The sequence below is a fragment of the Mastigoproctus giganteus genome, chromosome 6, assembly GCF_048544385.1.
Source record: "Mastigoproctus giganteus isolate SK-2022 chromosome 6, ASM4854438v1, whole genome shotgun sequence".
NCBI classification, from domain to species: Eukaryota; Metazoa; Arthropoda; class Arachnida; order Uropygi; family Thelyphonidae; genus Mastigoproctus; species Mastigoproctus giganteus.
Window position 1 is genome coordinate 222,401,768 of NC_143580.1, and position 21,288 is coordinate 222,423,055.

General features: G+C 35.3%; 1 protein-coding gene across 1 annotated transcript in view; it reads right to left on the minus strand.

Annotated features, from left to right (window-relative positions):
- The window catches only part of LOC150085014 (zinc finger FYVE domain-containing protein 26-like), a 192,189-nt gene that overhangs the window by 9,899 nt on the left and 161,002 nt on the right, over window positions 1-21,288 (minus strand). Inside the window, exon 18 of the mRNA XM_090376435.1 lies at window positions 2,240-2,299. Within this exon, the coding sequence (XP_090232561.1) occupies window positions 2,240-2,299 (60 nt within the window). The remainder of the gene's footprint in view (window positions 1-2,239; window positions 2,300-21,288) is intronic.

Genomic DNA, 21,288 nt, shown 5'->3' on the forward strand with positions numbered 1-21,288 from the left:
TCAATTCTCGGTTGGTGAGAGGGCTGGACATGTTGGCTGAGTTCCATTGTATGAAACATTGTGTAAGCTGGCTTGGTGATAATAGGCTGTGCTGTAATGTTTGAGGCACTATATTTTATAGTAGTGCTGCTGATATAACATGCATTGCATTCTTGCTGGCAATTAAATATACTATGTTGCAATGTCTGAAATATTGTATTTGAAAGTATTTTTACAGTTATTAAAGTATGTGTTGACTTTATTATATGATGAGAAGACTAAAGTGAGGTCGGTGTTAGAACACATGTTTTTAAGTTGTCTAGCTAATTAACTGTGATATGGAAGAACCATTTTTATATTTGTAAATGACTGTGTTATTACTGCAGAGTTTTAGTCTATTTCTTGCTTCCTATATGGTGTCATGAATTAGGCTATGTGGTTATTTCCTTTCTGAAAAGGTTATTAGTTAGGTAATTCTGTTTGTAAATCGCTTTCATTATGGCAGTATTTTATTACATTGAAAATTTGTGTGTATAAAACAGATTTTTTAATGCTTTATGCATGATGCGAATAAAAATGCAAAAAGTTCCGTGTATGCATCTTTTCTGTAAATACAAGTTTTTAATTATCCTCATCTTTAAAAATTCTTAAGTTCAAAAAATTTATACTATTGTTTTGCTCAAGTTCAAGAGTATATTTTAATCTGTGATGAACAGCATTAAATTCTGAAAGGAGAATATCTATGGTTTGCTTGTTAAAAATTATAAGAATATCATCCGTGTAACAAATGAATAGTTTAATTGTAATAATAATTTAACGTGTTTTCTAACACCAACCTTACTTTAGTCTTTTCATTATACAATATTTCATATATCAACAACATATTATATTTAATTCACTGCCAGCAAGAACACAGTGCATGTTATATCAGCAGAGCCTGTTATCACCAAGACAGTTTACACAATGTCTCATACAATGTTACTCAAACAACACGTCCAGTCCACCTCTCACCAAGTGAGAATTGATTCAGCAATAACACTAGTCAAATTACCCTGCAGTTACAAATTAACTGCAGGGTAATTTAACTACTTTCAAAGCACTAGCAACAGAATGGCTTAAGCAAAATACACAGTTTTCAGTTTTTAATGCAAAACTCCTTGCAACTTTATTGTTTATATGGAATCTGAACGACATAAAATTTCCTATGTACATGCTTGAATTGCATCATAAGAATTAGAAGTGCATATATTTAAACTCTCCCCTTCCTTTTGTGCCCATTATGAACCAACTGATGATGACTCAAGGGTTTCTGTTGAAACTCCTGGTTCAACAGTGATTCTAAACAGTGAAATCTTTTATGACAAGAATTACAGTAAGGTGCACTTTCCTCTAAATGATAATTTTCAAAAGTTTTTAATGTCCATAACCTTTTTAAATTAATTTTATTCTCATTGACATATAAACAGTCAGGAGGTAAGTTCCAGAAATAAGTATATATATATATATATATATATATATATAAAAATTGGGATAAATGTAAAAGTTGTTTGCCAGATCAGATTAATGCAATCAATAGTAGATTGTACATTACATCAGTCTGTAATCTAGTTATTATAGTGAATATGTATAAAAACATAACAGTATACAGCTTACAGCAGGGCATAAGGCCAAAGTGTATATATATATATATATATATATATATATATATATATATATAAAAATTGGGATAAATGTAAAAGTTGTTTGCCAGATCAGATTAATGCAATCTGATCTGGCAAACATCTGGCTGTAGATTGTACATTACATCAGTCTGTAATCTAGTTATTATAGTAAAAGTATAATATGTACTATATAGATGCTGAATATGTATAAAAAACATTTGGCCTTACAGCCAGCTTACAGCAGGCTGTAAGGCCAAAGTAAAGACTAGGATAGCCATCAATAATTAACTACATAATCATCATTGTATTATATATTTATATATTATTAATAATTACAAGTTTATTTACAGGGTATGACCTTGTAGGCTATCTTAGTCTTTATAAGTTACTTTGGCCTTATGGCCTGCTGCAAGCAGTATACATATTCATCATCTATATAGTACATATTATACTTTTACTACAATAACTATATATATATTTTTTTTTTTCATAACTGCATATACACACATAAGATGATAATATGTATCTATACTATCAGTTTAAAGCTATAATAACAAGGCATATAAATTAGTCACTTATATAAAATGTAAAATATATACCTTTGATGCACCAGCTTGAACATCTTTCAGTGACTGTAATATTGTTGTTATCCGAGAAACCTGCAAAATTGATTAAAATCAAAAGTGTATGAGAATTGACTTCCATTACAAATCTTGTTAAATAAATGAATAAAAAACGAAAACCTCTGAGAAACTTTTGCACTGGTAATTTCCTTTAAACACCCCACAACATTACTTTTTATGTGAATTAGATTTGAATTGCTTGCTTTGAAAATTAATTCAATATTTAATTATTCAAAACACAATGTATTTTGAAGTTGCTACCATTTCCTGACTATATGAAATAAGTGAATTGACAAGAGTTTTATATGTTTTAGTATGGATAATTTGAAATATGCTTACAATGAAACTGAAGTCTCAGCTGGGCCCCAAACTTGTGAATAGTTTGTCTAATTCGAAAAGACTATTGAAACCAATTACAATCAAACATTGTTATAACAAAATTGAACAGAACTATGACAAAAAATTAACTACTGTACAGTACGTAAAGGGTAAGTCAAAATGTTGCAAACAACTTTGACAGTTTATTTGAAAGTAATTCCACATTTTTCTGTAAAAAATCTATCAAATGAAAGCATAAATATCAATATTTTTAACAGTTACCTTATAGTCCTTCAATATGAGCCTCATGTGTGACCCTGCACACATCAATAAAATTCATGTCACACTTTCACCAGAAAATTGTTGTCAATATAAGTGATAGCTGCAGTGATAACATCTTCGCAACTCTTGCAAAGTGACAGGTGGAGGAGGCACAAACACCAAATATGGAAATTAAGAGACAAAACAGCTGGAATGAAGAGACAGAAAATGCTCAGTGTGTTGGGTACTGTTGGAAAAACATATGTTTGATTATAATTGTGAAATTTTACCTTGGTTGTGTGGAATTAATGGATGGGTGAAATGAGGTTTTTTTTTTTGTTTTTTTTTTTACTGATGCTGTATAAGCTTGCCTTCTTCATCACATGCTAATGCTAACATGTCTCTACCTACTAATGCTAAGCTAAAACAGATCTGTAATTACTTAAATCACCCTTTGATCCCTATTTGTGAACTGGGGAAACATCTCCAGTACACAGGAACCTCCGTGAAGAGCAATGTTCATTAATAACCACTCTGCTTCTCCCACTCAAGCATTCCTTTATCCAGAGCAGTAACGTGCCCTTAATACCACACTGTTCCAATTTGTACAGTAGTCTCTCATATGCAACAGTATCAAAATCTTTTCTGATATCCTAGTATATGATATCAAAATTATTTTTGCATTCAGTTCCTTTTTTATTACTTCACAGTATATAGTATCCAATCAGATTGGTCAAACAAGGTCGCACTTTAATAAATCCATGCTGCAACTGTAGTATAATTGCATTACATCTTTAACAAAAGAATCCATTATTTTCCCTGGAACAGAGGTTAAGCTAACAGGTCTGTAATTACTTATGTCACCCTTTGATCTGCATTTTTGAATTGGGGACACATCTCCAGTCCACAGGAATCTCCTCTGAATTTAAACATATGCTTAAAATTATGGCTAAGGGTTTGTTTACCTCCTTTAATTGTTATTGTTATTTTTGGTTTTTAGGAGCATTAGCAACTAAGGCCATATTGCTCCGGGATATGCGGTGGTCATTCCCTGACCTTTCCACATCCTCCGTATTTGGTGGTGACAGGCTCGAACCCCAGTCTAATCAAGAAGCATGTGCTACACACTGCTGCTCCTTCCCACCTGGCTAAGGAGGGGCTACCTCCTTTAATATACACCTAAACCTCTTTTTATGTGATAGATACGTTCCTAAAAAATACGCGTAAAAAGAACTACTTACTCCATAGAAAAAGTGAAGATTGGTTCCAAACCTGAAATATAAGCAAAATAATGAAAAAAACAAACATTAAATTCATTAGGATCATAATATTTTTATTTACATTTCATGGAGAACACACATACATATAATGAATTTTAATAACTTTAAAAAAAAAACACATTCATTTCAGTTGTTTGCTAAGGATTCTATAAAAAAATTATGTTATTCGCTATCAGTTTCTGACAATAAACATGAAAGCTTTCATTTTCGTGAGACTGTAATATCACTAGAACTACTAGATATGGTATTATCGCCATCGACTTCCGCCTCAACTTGTGGAATTCTTCTTGTCATGTCTTGAACAAAAGTACCACTGGTTGTTTCAGTAGTTTTAGGCATGAACTCAGTTATTAATTGCTGTGTTGATGCTTTAGATGAGTCGTGATATAATTCTCTGTATGAAGACATTAACAACTTAAGCTCACTTGAAAACTTCCCAGCACGTTCTTCATTTGGACCATGTCGGGCGAAATAATTGCCTAAATTACTGGCCAGTTTAAGACCTTCTTTAATTATATCAGCAGTAAAAGTAGGATTATCTTGATCATTATCATTAACTTCTTTGCTTTTAGGAGTCTCAGAAACAATCTCCACTATTTCGTCTTCACTAAGAGGTTTATCAATTAACAATTCTTCGATATCTGCCGACGTAAGATCATCGAACCCTTCTCCGCCAATTTCACATGCCAAATTTATTATATTGGGGAATTCTGCAGTATGATTGAAGGGAACAGGAGCATTCTCTTGAACACATGCGGGCCAAATAGCATTCCAGCATGCATTCATAGTTTCTGGTCTCAATTCAGATAACAAAATCGAACCTGATCAATACAATCCATAATTGAAAATTTTTTTCATACATCCATAGCTGACAGTGTTTCATCATCATTTAGCTTGTTCAAAACGAACTGAAATATTCGTCTGATGTATGCTTTAAAAGTCGCAATTATACCCTGATCTAGAGGTTGTAGCAATGATGTGGTATTGGGTGGCAGAAAACAATTGCACATTTAGGTGTTCTATGGCAGGATGACCGGGTGCATTATCAAGAATCAAAAGCACTTTAAATTCGAGACACTTGTCATTCAAATAGCGTCTAACTTCTGGCACAAAATGTTTGTGGAACCACTCAGTGAAAATATCAATGGTAACCCAAACTTTTTTTGTTGGCCATCCAACGAACTGGCAATTTTTGAAAATCTATGCCTTTCATTGGCCATGGTCTTAATTATCAATCTCCTAAAGCATTCGAACAAAATAGGGGTGTTATGCAATCCTTTGCTGCTTTGAACCCACCAACAGTTTTTCGCATTTTTGATACGTAAATTCTGTTTGGCATATTTTTTCCAGAAAAGGCCAGTTTCATCCATATTCCAAACTTGTTCACGAGTGTAACCTCCATCTTCAATTATTTTAGCAAGTTTTTGTGGAAATGCTTTAGCAGCTGTTTCATCACCTTTAATTTTTATATTATGAAGACCATGTCATTTAATAAATTAGCCAGCCAACCATTGCTTACATGAAATTCATATTTTTTCCTCGATTGAGATGAAGTATCTGGCTGCAGTTTTTTAATCTGTTCATAAAATTTCAATGCTGATTGCTTGATGAAATTTTCGTCAACTGGCATTCTTTTTTGTACATTATCTTCTATCGACATCACTAAAGCTATTTCGGCCTTTTCTCGAACAACATCTCTTGTGATGATAATTTCGCACTCGATTTTGTTCCAGAATATACCGCTTTTCTAATAGCCTCTTCATTTTCTTTATAGATCTGATAGTTGATTCACAGACTCCAAAATGCTTACCCACAGCCGTCGCACCTTCCCCAGTTTTAAGACGATCTAAAATTTGAATTTTTATATTCAAGGTAACGGCTTTCCTTATTTTTTTTGGTTATCGGCAACATCATGTGAGGGCTGGATTAAAATCTTTGGTTAATGAAATGAAAGTTTGAAAATTACATACAATGTAGCTTACCATTTATTATTTCTTGGCAAAAATATTAATTTTATAATGTGATTTTTATTTTGATTTCACTTAAAAAATGCAAATGCAAAAAATGCGGTAACTGTGTTCTCTACTCAAACACCAAACTCAAACTGCTAAGAACTGCTTTTTTATGTGCAGTCAGTTATGTAATTCGGGGAATTCCCAATAAATGAAATTCGTAAGAATTTTCTAAGTTGATACGAGAAACCAAATTCAAACTGCAAACAACTGCTGTTTTTTTTTTTGTTTATGCGCAGTCAGTTATGTAATTCGGGGAATTTAGAATTTCTTTAATTTAAACGAGAATGCAATTCTACAAAATTCTCAGAATTACGGATTTTTTTCCAACTTAGACTTTGGGTTGGTCGCATAAAAGTGAATAAAAATCGCGGAAAAAAAAAAATTATTTTTGATATCCCAATTCGCATAAAAAAAATTTGCATAAAAAGAGGTTTAGGTGTAATTGGATAGTCGTATCCACCCCAGGCTCCTTTTTTTATGTTAAGTCTCAAAAATTTCTCTTACACTTTCCTCTCAGTTATCACAAAATGGAAGAACTGGACAAACTTTTAGAACAAATGGATGGGTGAAATGGGAAGTGGTTTTTTTTGTCTGATGCTGTATAAGCTTGCTTTCTTGCATCATATGGCTCTACTAATGCTAATGCGAAATCATTTAGCTCCCACTTAGACTTTGATGAACTTCTGGCATTCCCCTCCCTGAAGAACTCGTCATGCATGAATGTAGATGCAAAATACCTATTCAGTCTTTCAGCAACCTGAGCTGGATCATCAACAGCAGAGGCAGCTCGTTGGTAGGCACTGTGGAACCGCAGCACTCCCAGTTTTTTAAATCTAAATATACAGTCAATGGAGTTATATGAAGTTTTGTGAAGAGCAATGCATTGAATATTTTTATTAACAGTTCCCGCATATAGTATACTCATCCTCTATTTCCAATAATCATTTCAATAATAAACAAATAAAAACATGAAACTGTTTTCAACTTTGAAGTTTAACTGTAGTTCCACAATTAACAAAATGTGGAATTGTGCACTACACAGTTCCACATTTTGGCCCCAGTGGTTGAGTCAATCCTAGTTGGCAGGTTGCCAATATGCATTTTTTAGAGGTGATAAAGCTGTTATGTTATGTTGTTATTTGGTTTTTAGGAGCATTAGCAACTAAGGCCATATTGCTCCAGGATATGCGGTGGTCATTCCCTGACCTTTCCGCATCCTCCGTATTTGGTGGTGACAGAGGTGATAAAGCGAGTCAAAGGAACTGTGGAGTGAGCAGTGCCAATTTGAATTATGCACCAAACTTGAATGAAAAAGTTATTCTATTTTCAACAAATAAAAACCGAAAAATGGATCTTATTTTTAAATAAAATTTCAAGATTACCCAAGTGTGTTAATGGTAAGTATCCAATTAATGTTTTGTAGTATTTTTAACTTGCTTATTATTATTACCATCTATATCTACATGTCTTATAACCAAGGAAATTTAATGTAACTTTAAGAAGCAGCACCACCATACATCAGAGTCACAAGCCATCACCGATCAACAGTTAAACCACTGACATCAAGTGAACCAATGTGATTCAACCCATCATTCTACTAATAATATAAATAATGCATTCTTGGCATTCTTTAAGAGAGATTTAATATTAGTTGTGGAAAATGATGCAAGAAAGCAATTTTATAGAGCATCATTTTGAAAAACAAAAAAAAATCTACCCAACTCATTTGTACACTGGGTTTGAGGTTACAAACTGTGCAGATGAAGAATTTCAAGCTCCTGGGAATGGATATGTTTTCTGGAAAATTTTGCTGTCTTCTGGACTTAATTAACATATTAAATTGTGTTTAATAGACATTTTAGTAGTCTTAGCCATGTTTGCTTATTTTCTAATTTAGCTAGAGGTATTAGCATTAGTAGAGGCATATGATGCAAGAAAGCAAGCTTATTCGGCATCAGCCAAAAAAAAAAAAAAACACACCACTCCCATTTCACCCCTCCGTTCGTTCGAAATATCTGTCCAGTTGAGCCTTAAATTTGTTTAGGCTATCAACTTCAACAACAAATGATGGAAGTCGGTTCCACCAACCAACCACCCGCTGGCCAAAGGCAAATTTCCGCACATCTATCCGACATCCGTCCTTCCTCAATTTGAATTTATGCCCTCTGAGGTGATTATTCTGAGCAAGAGGAAGAATCCCATTGGCATTGAGCATGCTCAAACCATTCAAAGCCTTATACACCTCTATCAGATCACCTCGCCGGTGCCTAGTCTCCAGACGCTGTAATTTGCAAAACTTAAGCCTTTCTTCGTAAGAGCAACCCTTTGTTCCATTCACTAATCTTGTTGCCCTTCTCTGTACCCGTTCCAGCAGCTCTACATCCTTCTTGAAATGAGGCTTCCAGACCTGTATACAGTACTCAAGATGTGGCCTAACCATTGCCTTATACAAGGGAATAATCACCTCCTTATCCCTGCTAGAAAAATTCCTGTATATCATTGACAAGACACCATGAGCTACTCTTGCAGCTCGTCTGCACTGCTCAGAGAACTTCTTATCTGCCTGCACAATTACCCCCAGGTCCTTTTCATTCTCCACCATTGTCAGAGTAGTACCGCAGAGTTGATACGTTGCTCTGGGGTTACTGTTTCCCATATGTAGTACTTTACATTTGTCAATGTTAAACTTCATTTGCCACCTCTCCGCCCATCTGTTCAACCTTTCCAGATCCTGTTGCAGCAGCATAGCGTCATCAAGTATGCATCATCAGTTGGTCCCACTGTATAGAATTTAAATACTGTCTCAGACCATCATAGTCGCCTTTACGAAAACAAATACCCTTCCCTTTACCCCTAATGGTAATTACCTCTTTGAGTAAATCCCACTTCAGCACACTGTGATCACTGCCACCTAGTGGTTCATTTATCTGCAGATTCTTAATGCATGAAGAATCACTACTTATAATCAGATCAAGAGTATTGCTCCCTCTTGTTGCCTCACGAACATGCTGATGTAGAAAACAATCATCCAATAAATCCAAAAAAGCCTGGCTAGTGTGTGAGTGACCAACCCACAAATTCCATCAATATCTGGGAAATTAAAATCCCCCATTATAAGACTCTCTGATTTACTGGCCCACTCCATTTCCCTGTACAATATCTTATTATACTCATCAGAGTCATTAGGCCTATAGCACACTCCTACTCTCAATTTTGATTTCCCTATGCTTATGTCACACCAAACTGACTCGACACTGCCCTGTCCATCGCTGTCGACTGGCTTCACTTCCTTGGATTTTATGTGTTTCTTAACTAATAGCATAACCCCTCCTCCCCTCCTGTCCTGTCTATCCTTTCTATACACATTGTATTCCCCAAATTCCAGTTCCGCGTTCCTTATATCTGTGTGACACCACGTCTCTGATATCCCAGCAATATCTGCCTTTGATGTTTTGAGCAATACCTCAAATTCATCAAATTTATTTACCAAACTCCTAGCATTGGTGTACACGCAAGTATGCATGCACCTGTTTCTATTCTTAGCTACCCTAACACAACCCATGTGTTTACTTGTACCGCAATGACTCCCATCAGTCTCTGAAATATCCTGCATCTTGTTTTTCAGGCTTCTGCTCATTTCAATAGAAGCAGTGCAAGAATCACTTCCACCTCTGCCAGTGGCTACTGTTAATCTATTAGTCCTTGTATCCCCCCCCAACTAGTAGTTTTCCGACCCACCTAACACTGCCTCGACAGCATCAGCAAAAATTCTTGCACCCTTTCTATTTAAGTGTATCCCATCCCTGTAGAAGCAGTCTCTCCTGTTAACAAGTACAGACCAGGCTGAAAAAAATTCTACCCCTTGAGCCTTGCACAATCCCTCCAGGGCCGAATTGATCGACAAGTTGAAACGACAAGTTTTATAAGTTATAACTTAATATTCGTAGAGCTTTTGTACAGGTGATTTGGTATACTGTACCACTTAACTAGTAGTGTAGTGTAGTGTATGGTAGTGGAATTGTAGAGTTTTAATTGCCAAAAATAAGTAGCTTGAAGGTTCTAATCATGTAGGTGGGCATATATTTTTTTTTTGTATTTAGCTAAGAAATTTTACTACTATTAAGGCTGTAATTAATTTAAAACCCTATGAATGTAAAAGTACAGTGCAATGCATAATGTGAATTTTATAGTGTGTAATATGTATTATTGCATTTAGGTATATATATCAGCTTAGTGTATCACTTAGTACAGCTTAGTATTACTGACAAATTAAATTGAACTTAAAAATAATGCTCCAGACTAGAGCAGAAGCAACAAGCTCAAGGTAGTGAGAGTGCTGTGGTGACTCAGGGTTGAACTGAAGGGGATGATTCACCTATGAATCACAGCCTAACAAAATGTGCCACCTGCGCAATGTTTGCGGATGTTTCTGGAACAGGACATGATACAGCCAAGGGCATGTATTTGTGTGTGTTAAGTGCAGAGTATGAAAAAATTAGGTGCTAACTCAGAGTCCTGATATGTGTTTAAGAGAGCTTGAAGAGTAGGGTGAATGTCCTTGAAGGAACTAAAATGGGGGCCCATCAAGCTCGCAACTGCCCACCTCATTGCCAGAACTTGCACTTGCGCATCAGGCAACACAGTGGCAATCTTCAAGGCAGAATGCACTGTTCCCACAGGAGGTAGTTATTGTCAAGGAAGTGGGAAATATATTATGCAAGAAGGATAGGTGGAATATGACCAAGGTATATTTGCCAAGGGCAAAAGTAGATGACATAGAGCAGATATCATTTTTTAAGAGCACAAAAAAGGTGATATTGTTGTACATGTTAGCAATAATGGTATTAAGAGTAGATCTAAGGATTTACTTAAAAGTACAGGACAATGTTGGGAAAAAGTTGTGAGTTAGGACTGAATTTTAAGTGTCTGCAATTCTACTCAAACATAATGGTGGGTATACATGTGGAAAGCCTTGTCAATGAACTCAGCCCCTGGAGAGAATGTGCAAAGCTCATTGGGTAGAATTTTTCTCAGTGTGGTCTGTGCTTGCGAAAAAGGGGAGAGCGTTTTTACAGGGTTGGGATACACTTAAACAGAACTGATGCAAAAATATTTGCTGATGTTATAAAGGTAGTGATAGGTGGCTAGCTTGGGGAGGAGATACACAGACTAATAGATTAAATAGGGCTGCAGGCAGAGATTAAAGTGATTCTTGCACTGCTTCTATTGGAACATGCAGCAGCCTGGAAAGCAAGGTGTCTCTCATTTCAAGCCCTGCTATATTAGGGTACCTAAGAGTAAGAAGAGGAGATACATACTTGCATGTACACTAATGCTAGAAACAACGTAAATAAATTTGATGAATTTGAAGTGCTGATTAAGTCATCAAATGCAGACATTGTGGGGACAGCAGAGACATGGTGTCACTCAGACATAAGTGACATTGAATTTAAATATAGGGAGTACAATGTATTCAGGTGGGACAAACAGGACAGGAGGAGGGGAGGGGGTTATACTCTTAGTTAAGAAGCATATTAAATCTAAGGCAGTGCATCCAGTCAACATGGATGGCTAGTGCAACGGTGAGTCAGTTTGATGTAACATAATAAATGAGAAAATGAAAATAGGCTTAATGACCATGATAAGTATACCAAACAACTCTATACAGAGAAATAGAGTGGGCCAGGAAATCAGAACGTTGTATAATGGGGGATTTTAACTTTCAAGATGTTGACTGGAATTTGTGAGTTGGACACACATACTAGTAAGACGTTTTGAGCATTTATTGAATGACTTCTGTACAGCTGCATGTTAGTGAGGTAACAAGAGAAAGCAGTACTCTTAATCTGGTTATATGATTCTTCACACATTAAGAATCTGCAAGTAAAAGATCCACTGGATGGCAGTGATCACAGTGTACTGATGTGGAATTTACTTAGAGACATAAAAATACCATCAAGGGTAAAAGGCTTTTGCAAGGATGACTACAGTGGTCTCAGACAGTTTTTAAATTTATGCATTGGGACCAACTGATGATGTTACCAACAGCAAATTCTAAACAAAAGGCATAAAAGGAAATAACCATAGAAGCTACTCATACCATCTAATAAAAACTGTTCAAAACTTAGATCCAAAGGGATTTCATATGTATCAGTGATAATTTATATGCATCCCATTCATTTTTCTTTTCTGTCACAAGTCTCATCAGTTCATTTGATATCCATTTATGTCTAAACCTGAAATGGTATTTCTTAGTTGATAAGGAATGCCTAGTAGCTTTTATGATTAATTAGCAGTAACAATAGTTATATATGCAAGGGAGGCACAGGTTGTTGCTGCACTGGCCAAAAAAAAAAAAAGTAGAAGATAAGAAAATACAAATTATGCACTTTCCTCCTCATGTAGGTGACTATCTAGTTGGCCTTTGAATTTCTTCTAACTGTCAGCCCTAATTACCTGTGAAGGCAACTTGTTCTGGTAATCAACAACTCACTGGCTAAAATAAAAGTTCCTACAATCTAGTCTAAACTTTTTCGTCTGTAATTTGAATTTATGGCCCCTAGTTCTGGAATTATTTATAACAGTGAAAATTCTGCCTTCATTCATTTTACTAACCCCTCTTAGAGCCTTATAAACCTCAATCAGGTCCCCTTCTAAGGTAGCAAAGCTCTGTAGCCCACATAATTGAAGTCTTTCCTCTTACGGTTGCCTTTTGCTGATCTGAAGCTCAATGTATTTTTTTAGATGAGGTCTCCATACTTGAACAGAGTATTCCAAATGCAGTCTTACAATTGCCTTATACAGTCAGATTATGACTTCTCTATCTATACAGGATAACGTTCAATAAATCATCAATAGGACACCATGGGCTTTTCTGGCTGCCTGTTTACACTGCTCAGAAAACTTCACATCTGCCCATGTTGTAACTCCCAGACCTCTTTCTTCAGTGGTTTTCAACCAGGGTGCCACAACAACATTCCAGGGGTGCCATGTAATTTGGGTTTAAGTTAAACTTATTTTTTTTTAAATTTATATATTTATTTCATTATAAAAAGGTTAGTTAAGTAAAGGAGGAATTACTTCTATGATGCCTTGTAGAACACTTCAGTGCTGATACTTTCTGTTGTAGAATCAATTATACAAATAGTTTACATGTATTCCATACCCCTGTAGACAAAATCAATGATCCAATGCACCATGATTCCGTGGTGCATTGGATCATTGATTATAACATAGAACATTATATTTTGATTATAACGTAGAACTTAACTAATTGACCCCTTAACTAATGGATTAATTAGAAAGAGAATCGGATCTAACAGGCAGAAAATTGAGTGGGGTGCCACAAAATAAAATAAATTACTTAGGGGTGCAGTTATTAAAAAAAAAGGTCAAAAACCATTGCTCTACTGTTTTTTAATTGATTTCACCAGGTATATAAATTATTTTGGGGTTGTCATTTTCAAAGTGTAAGTCCTTGCATTTTGCTACATTAAAACATAGCTACCACCTTTTTGACCATTCCTGAACCCTGTTCAAGTCATCCTGAAGGAGTGCTGCTTGGAGCTGATCATTAACGACTCTCCCAATCTTTACATTATTGCAAATTTTGACATCACGACCTTTATCCCTTTGCCGATGTTTATGAAAATCAGAAACAGCAGTGGTCCAAGAACCAATCGTTGACAGACTCCACTTCTGACGTTTATACCAATCTGAAATATATCCATTAATCATAACCCTCTATCTTCTGTCTTGCAGCCACCCTGCAATCCATTTTAGAATCTTTCCGGTATTCCAAAAATATTCCAGCTTATACAGTAACTTCTCATGAGGGATTAGAGTCAAAGGGATTGATAATATTCAAATAAACTATGTCAAATTGCTCCCTACATCTAGTTCATGAGTAACTAAGTCAAAATAGCTTACCAGGTCAGTTAAACATGATTTTCTTATAATAAAAACATGTTATGTCCTTCAGAATGCCATATCTAAAAATCCCTGGATAAAAGTCACTATGTCTAAGATTTTCTCTACCACTGATGTCAAACTTACCAGTCTGTATTCACCACTTTACTCTTAGAACTGCTTTTATGTATTGGTGATTTTAGCATTAGCATTAGTAGAGGCATATGATGCAAGAAAGCAGGCTTATACAGCATCAGCCAAAAAAAAAAAAAACAAAAAAAAACCCATTTCACTCATCCATTCACTTCAAAAGTTTGTTTCAGGTATCCAAGTACAGTAAACCCATGCTATTCGCGGTATCTGTATTCGCGGTTTCGTGTATTCACGGTTGCTGATTTAATATAAAATGAAACCTAAAAACATGTGAATTTTAAAGTGCCGTGAACATTTTCCGCCATAAAAAAACATGGGCGTGGCTAAAATTATCTTTCCCGATCAAAACGGCGCTCAGTGGGTGGGGGTAGAGGGGTGACAAAATCGCGAGCATGGATGTTTCTCGCTAATCCTTGTTCAGTATGTGTTATGCACTTGTCATGGAAGGTTTCGTCGTTTGCTTTTAATTTATATGCTTATAAATTGAACAAATTTATCAATTTATAAATTTATATGCTTAAAAAAGTGATAAACCTACCGTTTTGTAGTGTAAAACTGACTTTTTCGAGTGTGTTAATGGAAGAAAATGACTTTATTGTGGACAAGTTCTTTCTAACCCGTACAAAAATATGGCTACAAATAACAAGGGAAATGTGAAAAGATCAAAGAAGGTGATAACATTAGCGAATAAAATTGAGTTATTAGACAAAATTTCTAATGGTGAAAGTATCTCCTCAGTGGCAAAACATTATAAAATCAATGAGTCACGGTACGATCAATCAAAAAATCAGAAGAAAATATCTGCTGTAGTGTCCGTGAAAACGCGCTAATTGCTTCAAAAATTTGCTCTGTAACTCGTGAAGTTAAATTAGAAAAAATGGAAAAAGCTTTAAATCCGTAGACAGAAGACCGAACTCAAAATAAAATTCCGTTAAGTTCACTCATCATTCGTGAAAAGGCAAAACTTTATCAACACTTTAGTGAAACTGGTGATAGCACTAGCGAGATAAATTTTTTAGCTAGCAAAGGATCTGGTTTGAAAGATTTGTTTGAAATTTCTAATAAATATTACATTTAATATTAAATTGTTTCTTATTTTCATTTCAATGCCATATGCTTGCATTTCTAATGGTCATATTTTGAAGGTACATATAATGCATACATAGACAAAATTTTAGACTAGTTTTTCTTATATATTTCATACTTTGGAATGGAACCCCTTTATTACTATGGAAGCCATAACTCAGTATTCGCGTTTTCGGTATTCACGGCATTTCACAGGAACGTAACCCCCGCAAATAGCGGGGGTTTATTGTATTCATTATCTGAGTCCTTGCAGTTACGAGGATTTGAAAATTAAAGAATTAAAGCTTTTTCCCTTGAGAAATTGACCAAGCACTTGAATATTTTTTGTAAGAATGATCTTCATGATTGTGCAACAAAAGTTAAGCGTGAAGTTAAAGACATAACTAAATGCTACAACACAATTTTATCTGAAAAAATTTGGCAAAAAAAAAAAAAAACCACGAATGACTCCGGAGTCATTCTTTATTTGTATAACTGAAAAATAGTGTAACTTCAATAAACTTTACTTAACCTTACATTGTGCAACATATTATAATAAAAAATGTCTAATAAAATAATTTTCTCATTTTTCAGTTCCTTCATCCATTTTTTACTATGTACAAGTACATAATAAACATTACTATATAATATCGATGTAGATACACCATACACAACTCTTAAAGAAAAACTATGGTAGTAGTGTGAAAGGCATCATTTCATCTATGTCTCATATTGTGCTCATCCTTTACAGCGAGTTACCATGTATTGCACTACCTCAAATAAGTAACGCTTCACTTAGAGAAGACTATTGTTACTTATTCTCGGTGGACACTGCTTGCAAAATGGTAAGGGATAAGATACTGTTATCCACATACTATTCCTATTAGATTTAGAAAAGCAAAAAGGTGTAGGAAAGTGATAGTAGAAGAGGAAGAGGAATAAATACTGGCAAAAGAAGAAAGGGACAGTTACTCCCACTCACTAAATCACTCACAAATCCCCCGAATAGGCAATGTTTCTCCATCCTTCACAACGTTACTATATATTGCACTACCTTGAATAAGTAACGCTTCACTAATAGACAAGACTGTTGTTACTTATTCACCCACCTACAAAAAGCCAACTAGCTCTGAAACAGTGCCGTCTGGGTGGGTGCCCACCGAAAATAAGTAACAACAGTCTTCTCTATTAGTGAAGCGTTACTTATTCAAGGTAGTGCAATACACGGTAACTCATGAAAGACGAGCACAATATGAGATACAGATGAAATGATGCCTTTCACACTACTACCATAGTTTTTCCTAATAAATAGTCATCATACTTCCCATTTAGAATTTGCTGTTGGTAACATCAGATGGTTCCACTGTATAGAATTTAAAAGCTCTCTGAGACCACTGCAGTCACCTCATGAGAGCAAAAGCCATTTGTTTTATCCTTTACTTGTCTTTAAGTAAATCACACATCAGCACACTGTGATCACTGCCACCCAGAAGATCTTTTACCTGCAGATTCTTAATGTATGGAGAATCACTGCTGATAAGATAATCAGATCAAGAGCCTTTTCTTGTTGCCTCTCTAATATGCTGCTGCAGAAAACAGTCATACAATAAATCCATAAAAGTCTTGCTAGTGTGTGAGTGACCAACCCACAAGTTCCAGTCAATATCTGGAAAGTTAAAATCCCCCATTATAAGACATTCTGATTTACTGGCCCACTCTCTCTATTACTCTCTATAGTTGTTCATTATACTTATCACAATCATTATGCCTATAAATACTCCTAATCTCATTTTTGTTTTCTCAGTGTTTATGCCACACCAAACTCACTCAATATTTTTCACTGGTCACCCAAGTCGACTAGATGTACTGCCTCAGTTTGGTTTTTTTTTTTTTTTTTTTTTTTTTTTTAGGAGCATTAGCAACTAAGGCCATATTGCTCCGGGATATGCGGTGGTCATTCCCTGACCTTTCTGCATCCTCCGTATTTGGTGGTGATGGGCTCGAACCCCGGTCTAATCAAGAAGTGTGTGCTACGCACTGCTGCTCCTTCCCACCTGGCTATGGAGGCGCCGTACTGCCTCAGATTAATATGCTTCTTAACTAAGAGCATAACCCCCCCCATCCCATCCTGTATGTCCTTTCTGTACACATTGCACTTCCCACATTCAAATTCTGCACCCTTTCCGAGTGACATCATATCTCTGCATTTGATGATTTAATCACCAACAGAAAAGAGAATTATAAAACCAAGAATTTATAAAAGGAATTCTTGGCATATGGACCAAGGATTGGTCCATATGGACTCGGCATATGGATTCTCGGTATAATGGACCAAGGCAAAATTCATTAGCAGGTCTGCTAACTGAAGAGCTCCAACATAAGTGAGTACACCCACAACAAAATCCTAATGATCTTTAGAAAGAAATAGTCATAATGAAAAAAAAAAAAAAAAAAGGAATCTATCCAATAATTATGGCCAAAGATAAGTAAATCTTTGGCCATAATTATGAGACCATCCCTGCATTCAGGGGAGGTCTGTATAGACCGAAAGCTTTGTAAACCTGTCAGATGCCTGGTCTCTTGTAATTCTCTATCCTCAAGGTCAGAAGAGATTCCTGCATGTACAGTAGATTTCCATGTATTTTAAAATAATTCTTAAGAATTATTTTAATTCTTAATAATTCTTAAGAATTATTTTAAAATACATGATAAGCCAACAATATCCAGGAAAATTATGTCAAGTTGAGAATGGTCAGCCAGTACTTTTTTTTTTGCATCCTGAATAAGTGTCTAACATATTGGTAATTATTGACCTCTGCTTTATGATAGTATAAATTTGCTGATCTGTGAGTAAAACTGTGTCCTGCTATTGCTAGCTGTATTAACTTCTCTGAAACTTTAACATTGAAATATCTGAATCAGGTCCTAGAAATTATGGAAAGAGTACAAGTAGAGATAATTGAGGTTGAGGACTGTTTGAGTTTGGCAGATTGATAAATCAGCACAACTGATTTACTTGACATTGACAAATGTAAAGTACTACACATGGGAAACAGCAACCCCAGAGCAACGTATCAACTCTGTGGTACTACACTGACAGTGGTAGAGAATGAAAGGGACTTGGGGGTGGTTGTGCAGGCAGATATGAAGTTCTCTGAGCAGTGCAGACGGGCTGCAAGAGTAGCTCATGGAGTATTGTCAATGATATACAGGAATTTTTCCAGCAGGGATAAGGAAGTGATTATTCCCTTGTATAAGGCAATGGTCAGGCCACACCTAGAGTACTGTATACAGGTCTGGAGGCCTCATTTCAAGAAGGATGTAGAGCTGCTGGAACGAGTACAGAGAAGGGCAACAAGATTAGTGAATGGAACAAAGGGGTGCTCTTACGAAGAAAGGCTTAAGTTTTGCAAATTGCAGTGTCTGGAGACTAGGCACCAGCGAGGTGATCTGATAGAGGTGTATAAAGCCTTGAATGGTTTGAGCATGCTTAATGCTGATGGGATTCTTCCTCTAGCTCAGAATAATCACCTGAGAGGGCATAAATTCAAATTGAGGAAAGACAGATGTAGGATAGACGTGCGGAAATTTGCCTTTAGCCAGCGGATGGTTGGTTGGTGGAACAGACTTCCATCCCTTGTAGTGGAGGTTGATAGCTTAAATAAGTTTAAGGCTCAGCTGGACAGGTATTTTGAACGAACAGAGGGGTGAAGTGGAAGTGGGGGTTTTTTTTTTTTTTTGGCTGATGCTGCATAAGCTTGCTTTCTTGCATCAAATGCCTCTACTAATGCTAATGCTAATGCTAACTGACTATAATGAAGGAGAAACAGAAATGATATCCAAATAAGCATTAATGGAAGACATTTACAGAGCAATGGTCCACAAAGACCTATGGACAACCTAGGATAGGAGGCCTACCTTCAAAAATCATTTCTGAAGAATGAAAAGAAGACACACAGCACCCTTTGGACAACGCAACAGGAAATTATCAGCAAGCAGAAACACCTTACCAAATACTTTAAAGCACTGTCTTATCCCTTTACCTCTCTATGCAAGAGAAATTTGGCCATTTGTGTCGGTTTGTCAGCAAAAGGAATTTCTTGGGATAGAGTACTGGATCTCTACATGATTAACTGAGCTAATAGGTGACTTGTTCATCGTCTCTAAGACTATTATTCAAGTTTCATCAGGCATAACTCGATGCAGACATAATGTTATGGCCAAAAATTTGTTTGATTGTCATGTTAATTACTAAAAAAAGATGACTGAATGCCTGAAAGCTGGAGACAGAGTAAAACAATCTCTAACCTCATGCAAAGGCTATGATGCACAACCTCAACTATGTAAAAGATATTTTCTCTATAGAGATGATGAATTTCTTTTGATGCCTTAGTACTGGAAAGCACCTTCCATTCATTAACCTGTAATGTACTCTATTCAAAAGACTGGAATAGTTGATTACTGAAGACACGTAATACTTCTAGAGAATAGGCGATTAAAGTATGGTGTTAATAATAGCAAGAACAAAACAGATTGTGAACAGAATGTATGGAGTTTTAGTGCTGAACTCCTTATTGGTAGTTGGCAAGAAATACTATAAATAGTATATTTGAACTGAAAGCACTAATAACATTTTTAGGTTATATCCCATGTTTCGCAATTTATAAATTATTATTCTTTTATAGATGCGGTGCAACTATTTATGAAATATGCAATGAGTGAAGGTAATGTGCTGACTGGAATTTTCTTTAACCCTGACATCAATATCTAGATGTACTAAAAGGAAAAGGGAAAATGTAAATAATAGTAACTGGTAAAGATAAACTGTCTAACTGCAACCAGGTTATGTAACATTAATAGACAGTCTGTGTCATCTAAACACACTGTCAATTAATGTTACTTAATTCTATCGTGAATAAAATCCACTGAATATATGAAGGCATGTGAAAGTCAGAAAATGGACTGTTTGGGGACCAGTTCTGTGGAATGTCTGTGGAGTGAGTTTCTTTATGGAATTTTGAAAATTTAGAAATTAAATATTTGAATATAAATGCTTTCAAATGTTAATTTTCTTATATTGGCTTCAGTGCCCAACATTAGAGTGAAATTACTGTCAAAAATCAAAACAGAATTTAAAAAATATAGTACAAAAAAAAAGTAAAAGTGTTACTTTTTAATATAATAATATCCTTTAAATCAATTTATTAATCACTCAATTGAACTTCATTAACTTCTGGATATAAATTCCAGAGAATTCTGGCTTTTGTAAGCCAAAACTAACACTAATAGGTCTGATTTTCAAACTTATTTTTGTTCTGCCATCTATTATAAACTCTGTACTATAAATTGGAAAGAGAGATAAAAAATGACAGCACCCACTGAAGATTTCAAGATAATTTGTATATAAACAGACATGAGAAAAAAAATTGTGTGTATATACTCTGAAAGGGTTTAGTGCCTCACAAGTATAAGAGTGTGCTAATATTTTCAATTATTTATGTTGGGTAAGAAATATATGTAAATGAGTACCTATTCCCTTCCAAATTAAAATGTTAAATAAATAAAATAAATATAGTAAAACTTTCTATCTTTATAAACTGTAAGCCTACACAGTCCTTTGTTACATATTTTAAGTATATTCAATTAAAACTGAGACATCTTGTTTTGGAAAGACCTTACAAGTGATACAGATATGTTTATTGCTTGCTTATTACAATACTCTCCCAGCTATGATAAGCTGGGAGAGTGCTGTAATATTTAACTTGAAGAAAAATTAGTTTCTAAAAGCAGTGCCTTTATCAAAAGATGGCTCCAGTGCCGGATTAATACAATTAATTAATACAATAAGTTCAATGTCTGATTTAATTGGTGCAGTTCATTTGGTTCATGTACTATTTTTCTGTTCATCGAAGCCTTTGCCACAGCTGGCTGATGCTCAAGTTTATGTTATGTGCCAACTGATAGCAGTATGAGTGATTTGGCCCTGGGTGATGCTACCCCAAAATTTTGATGCCTAGGTGCCCAG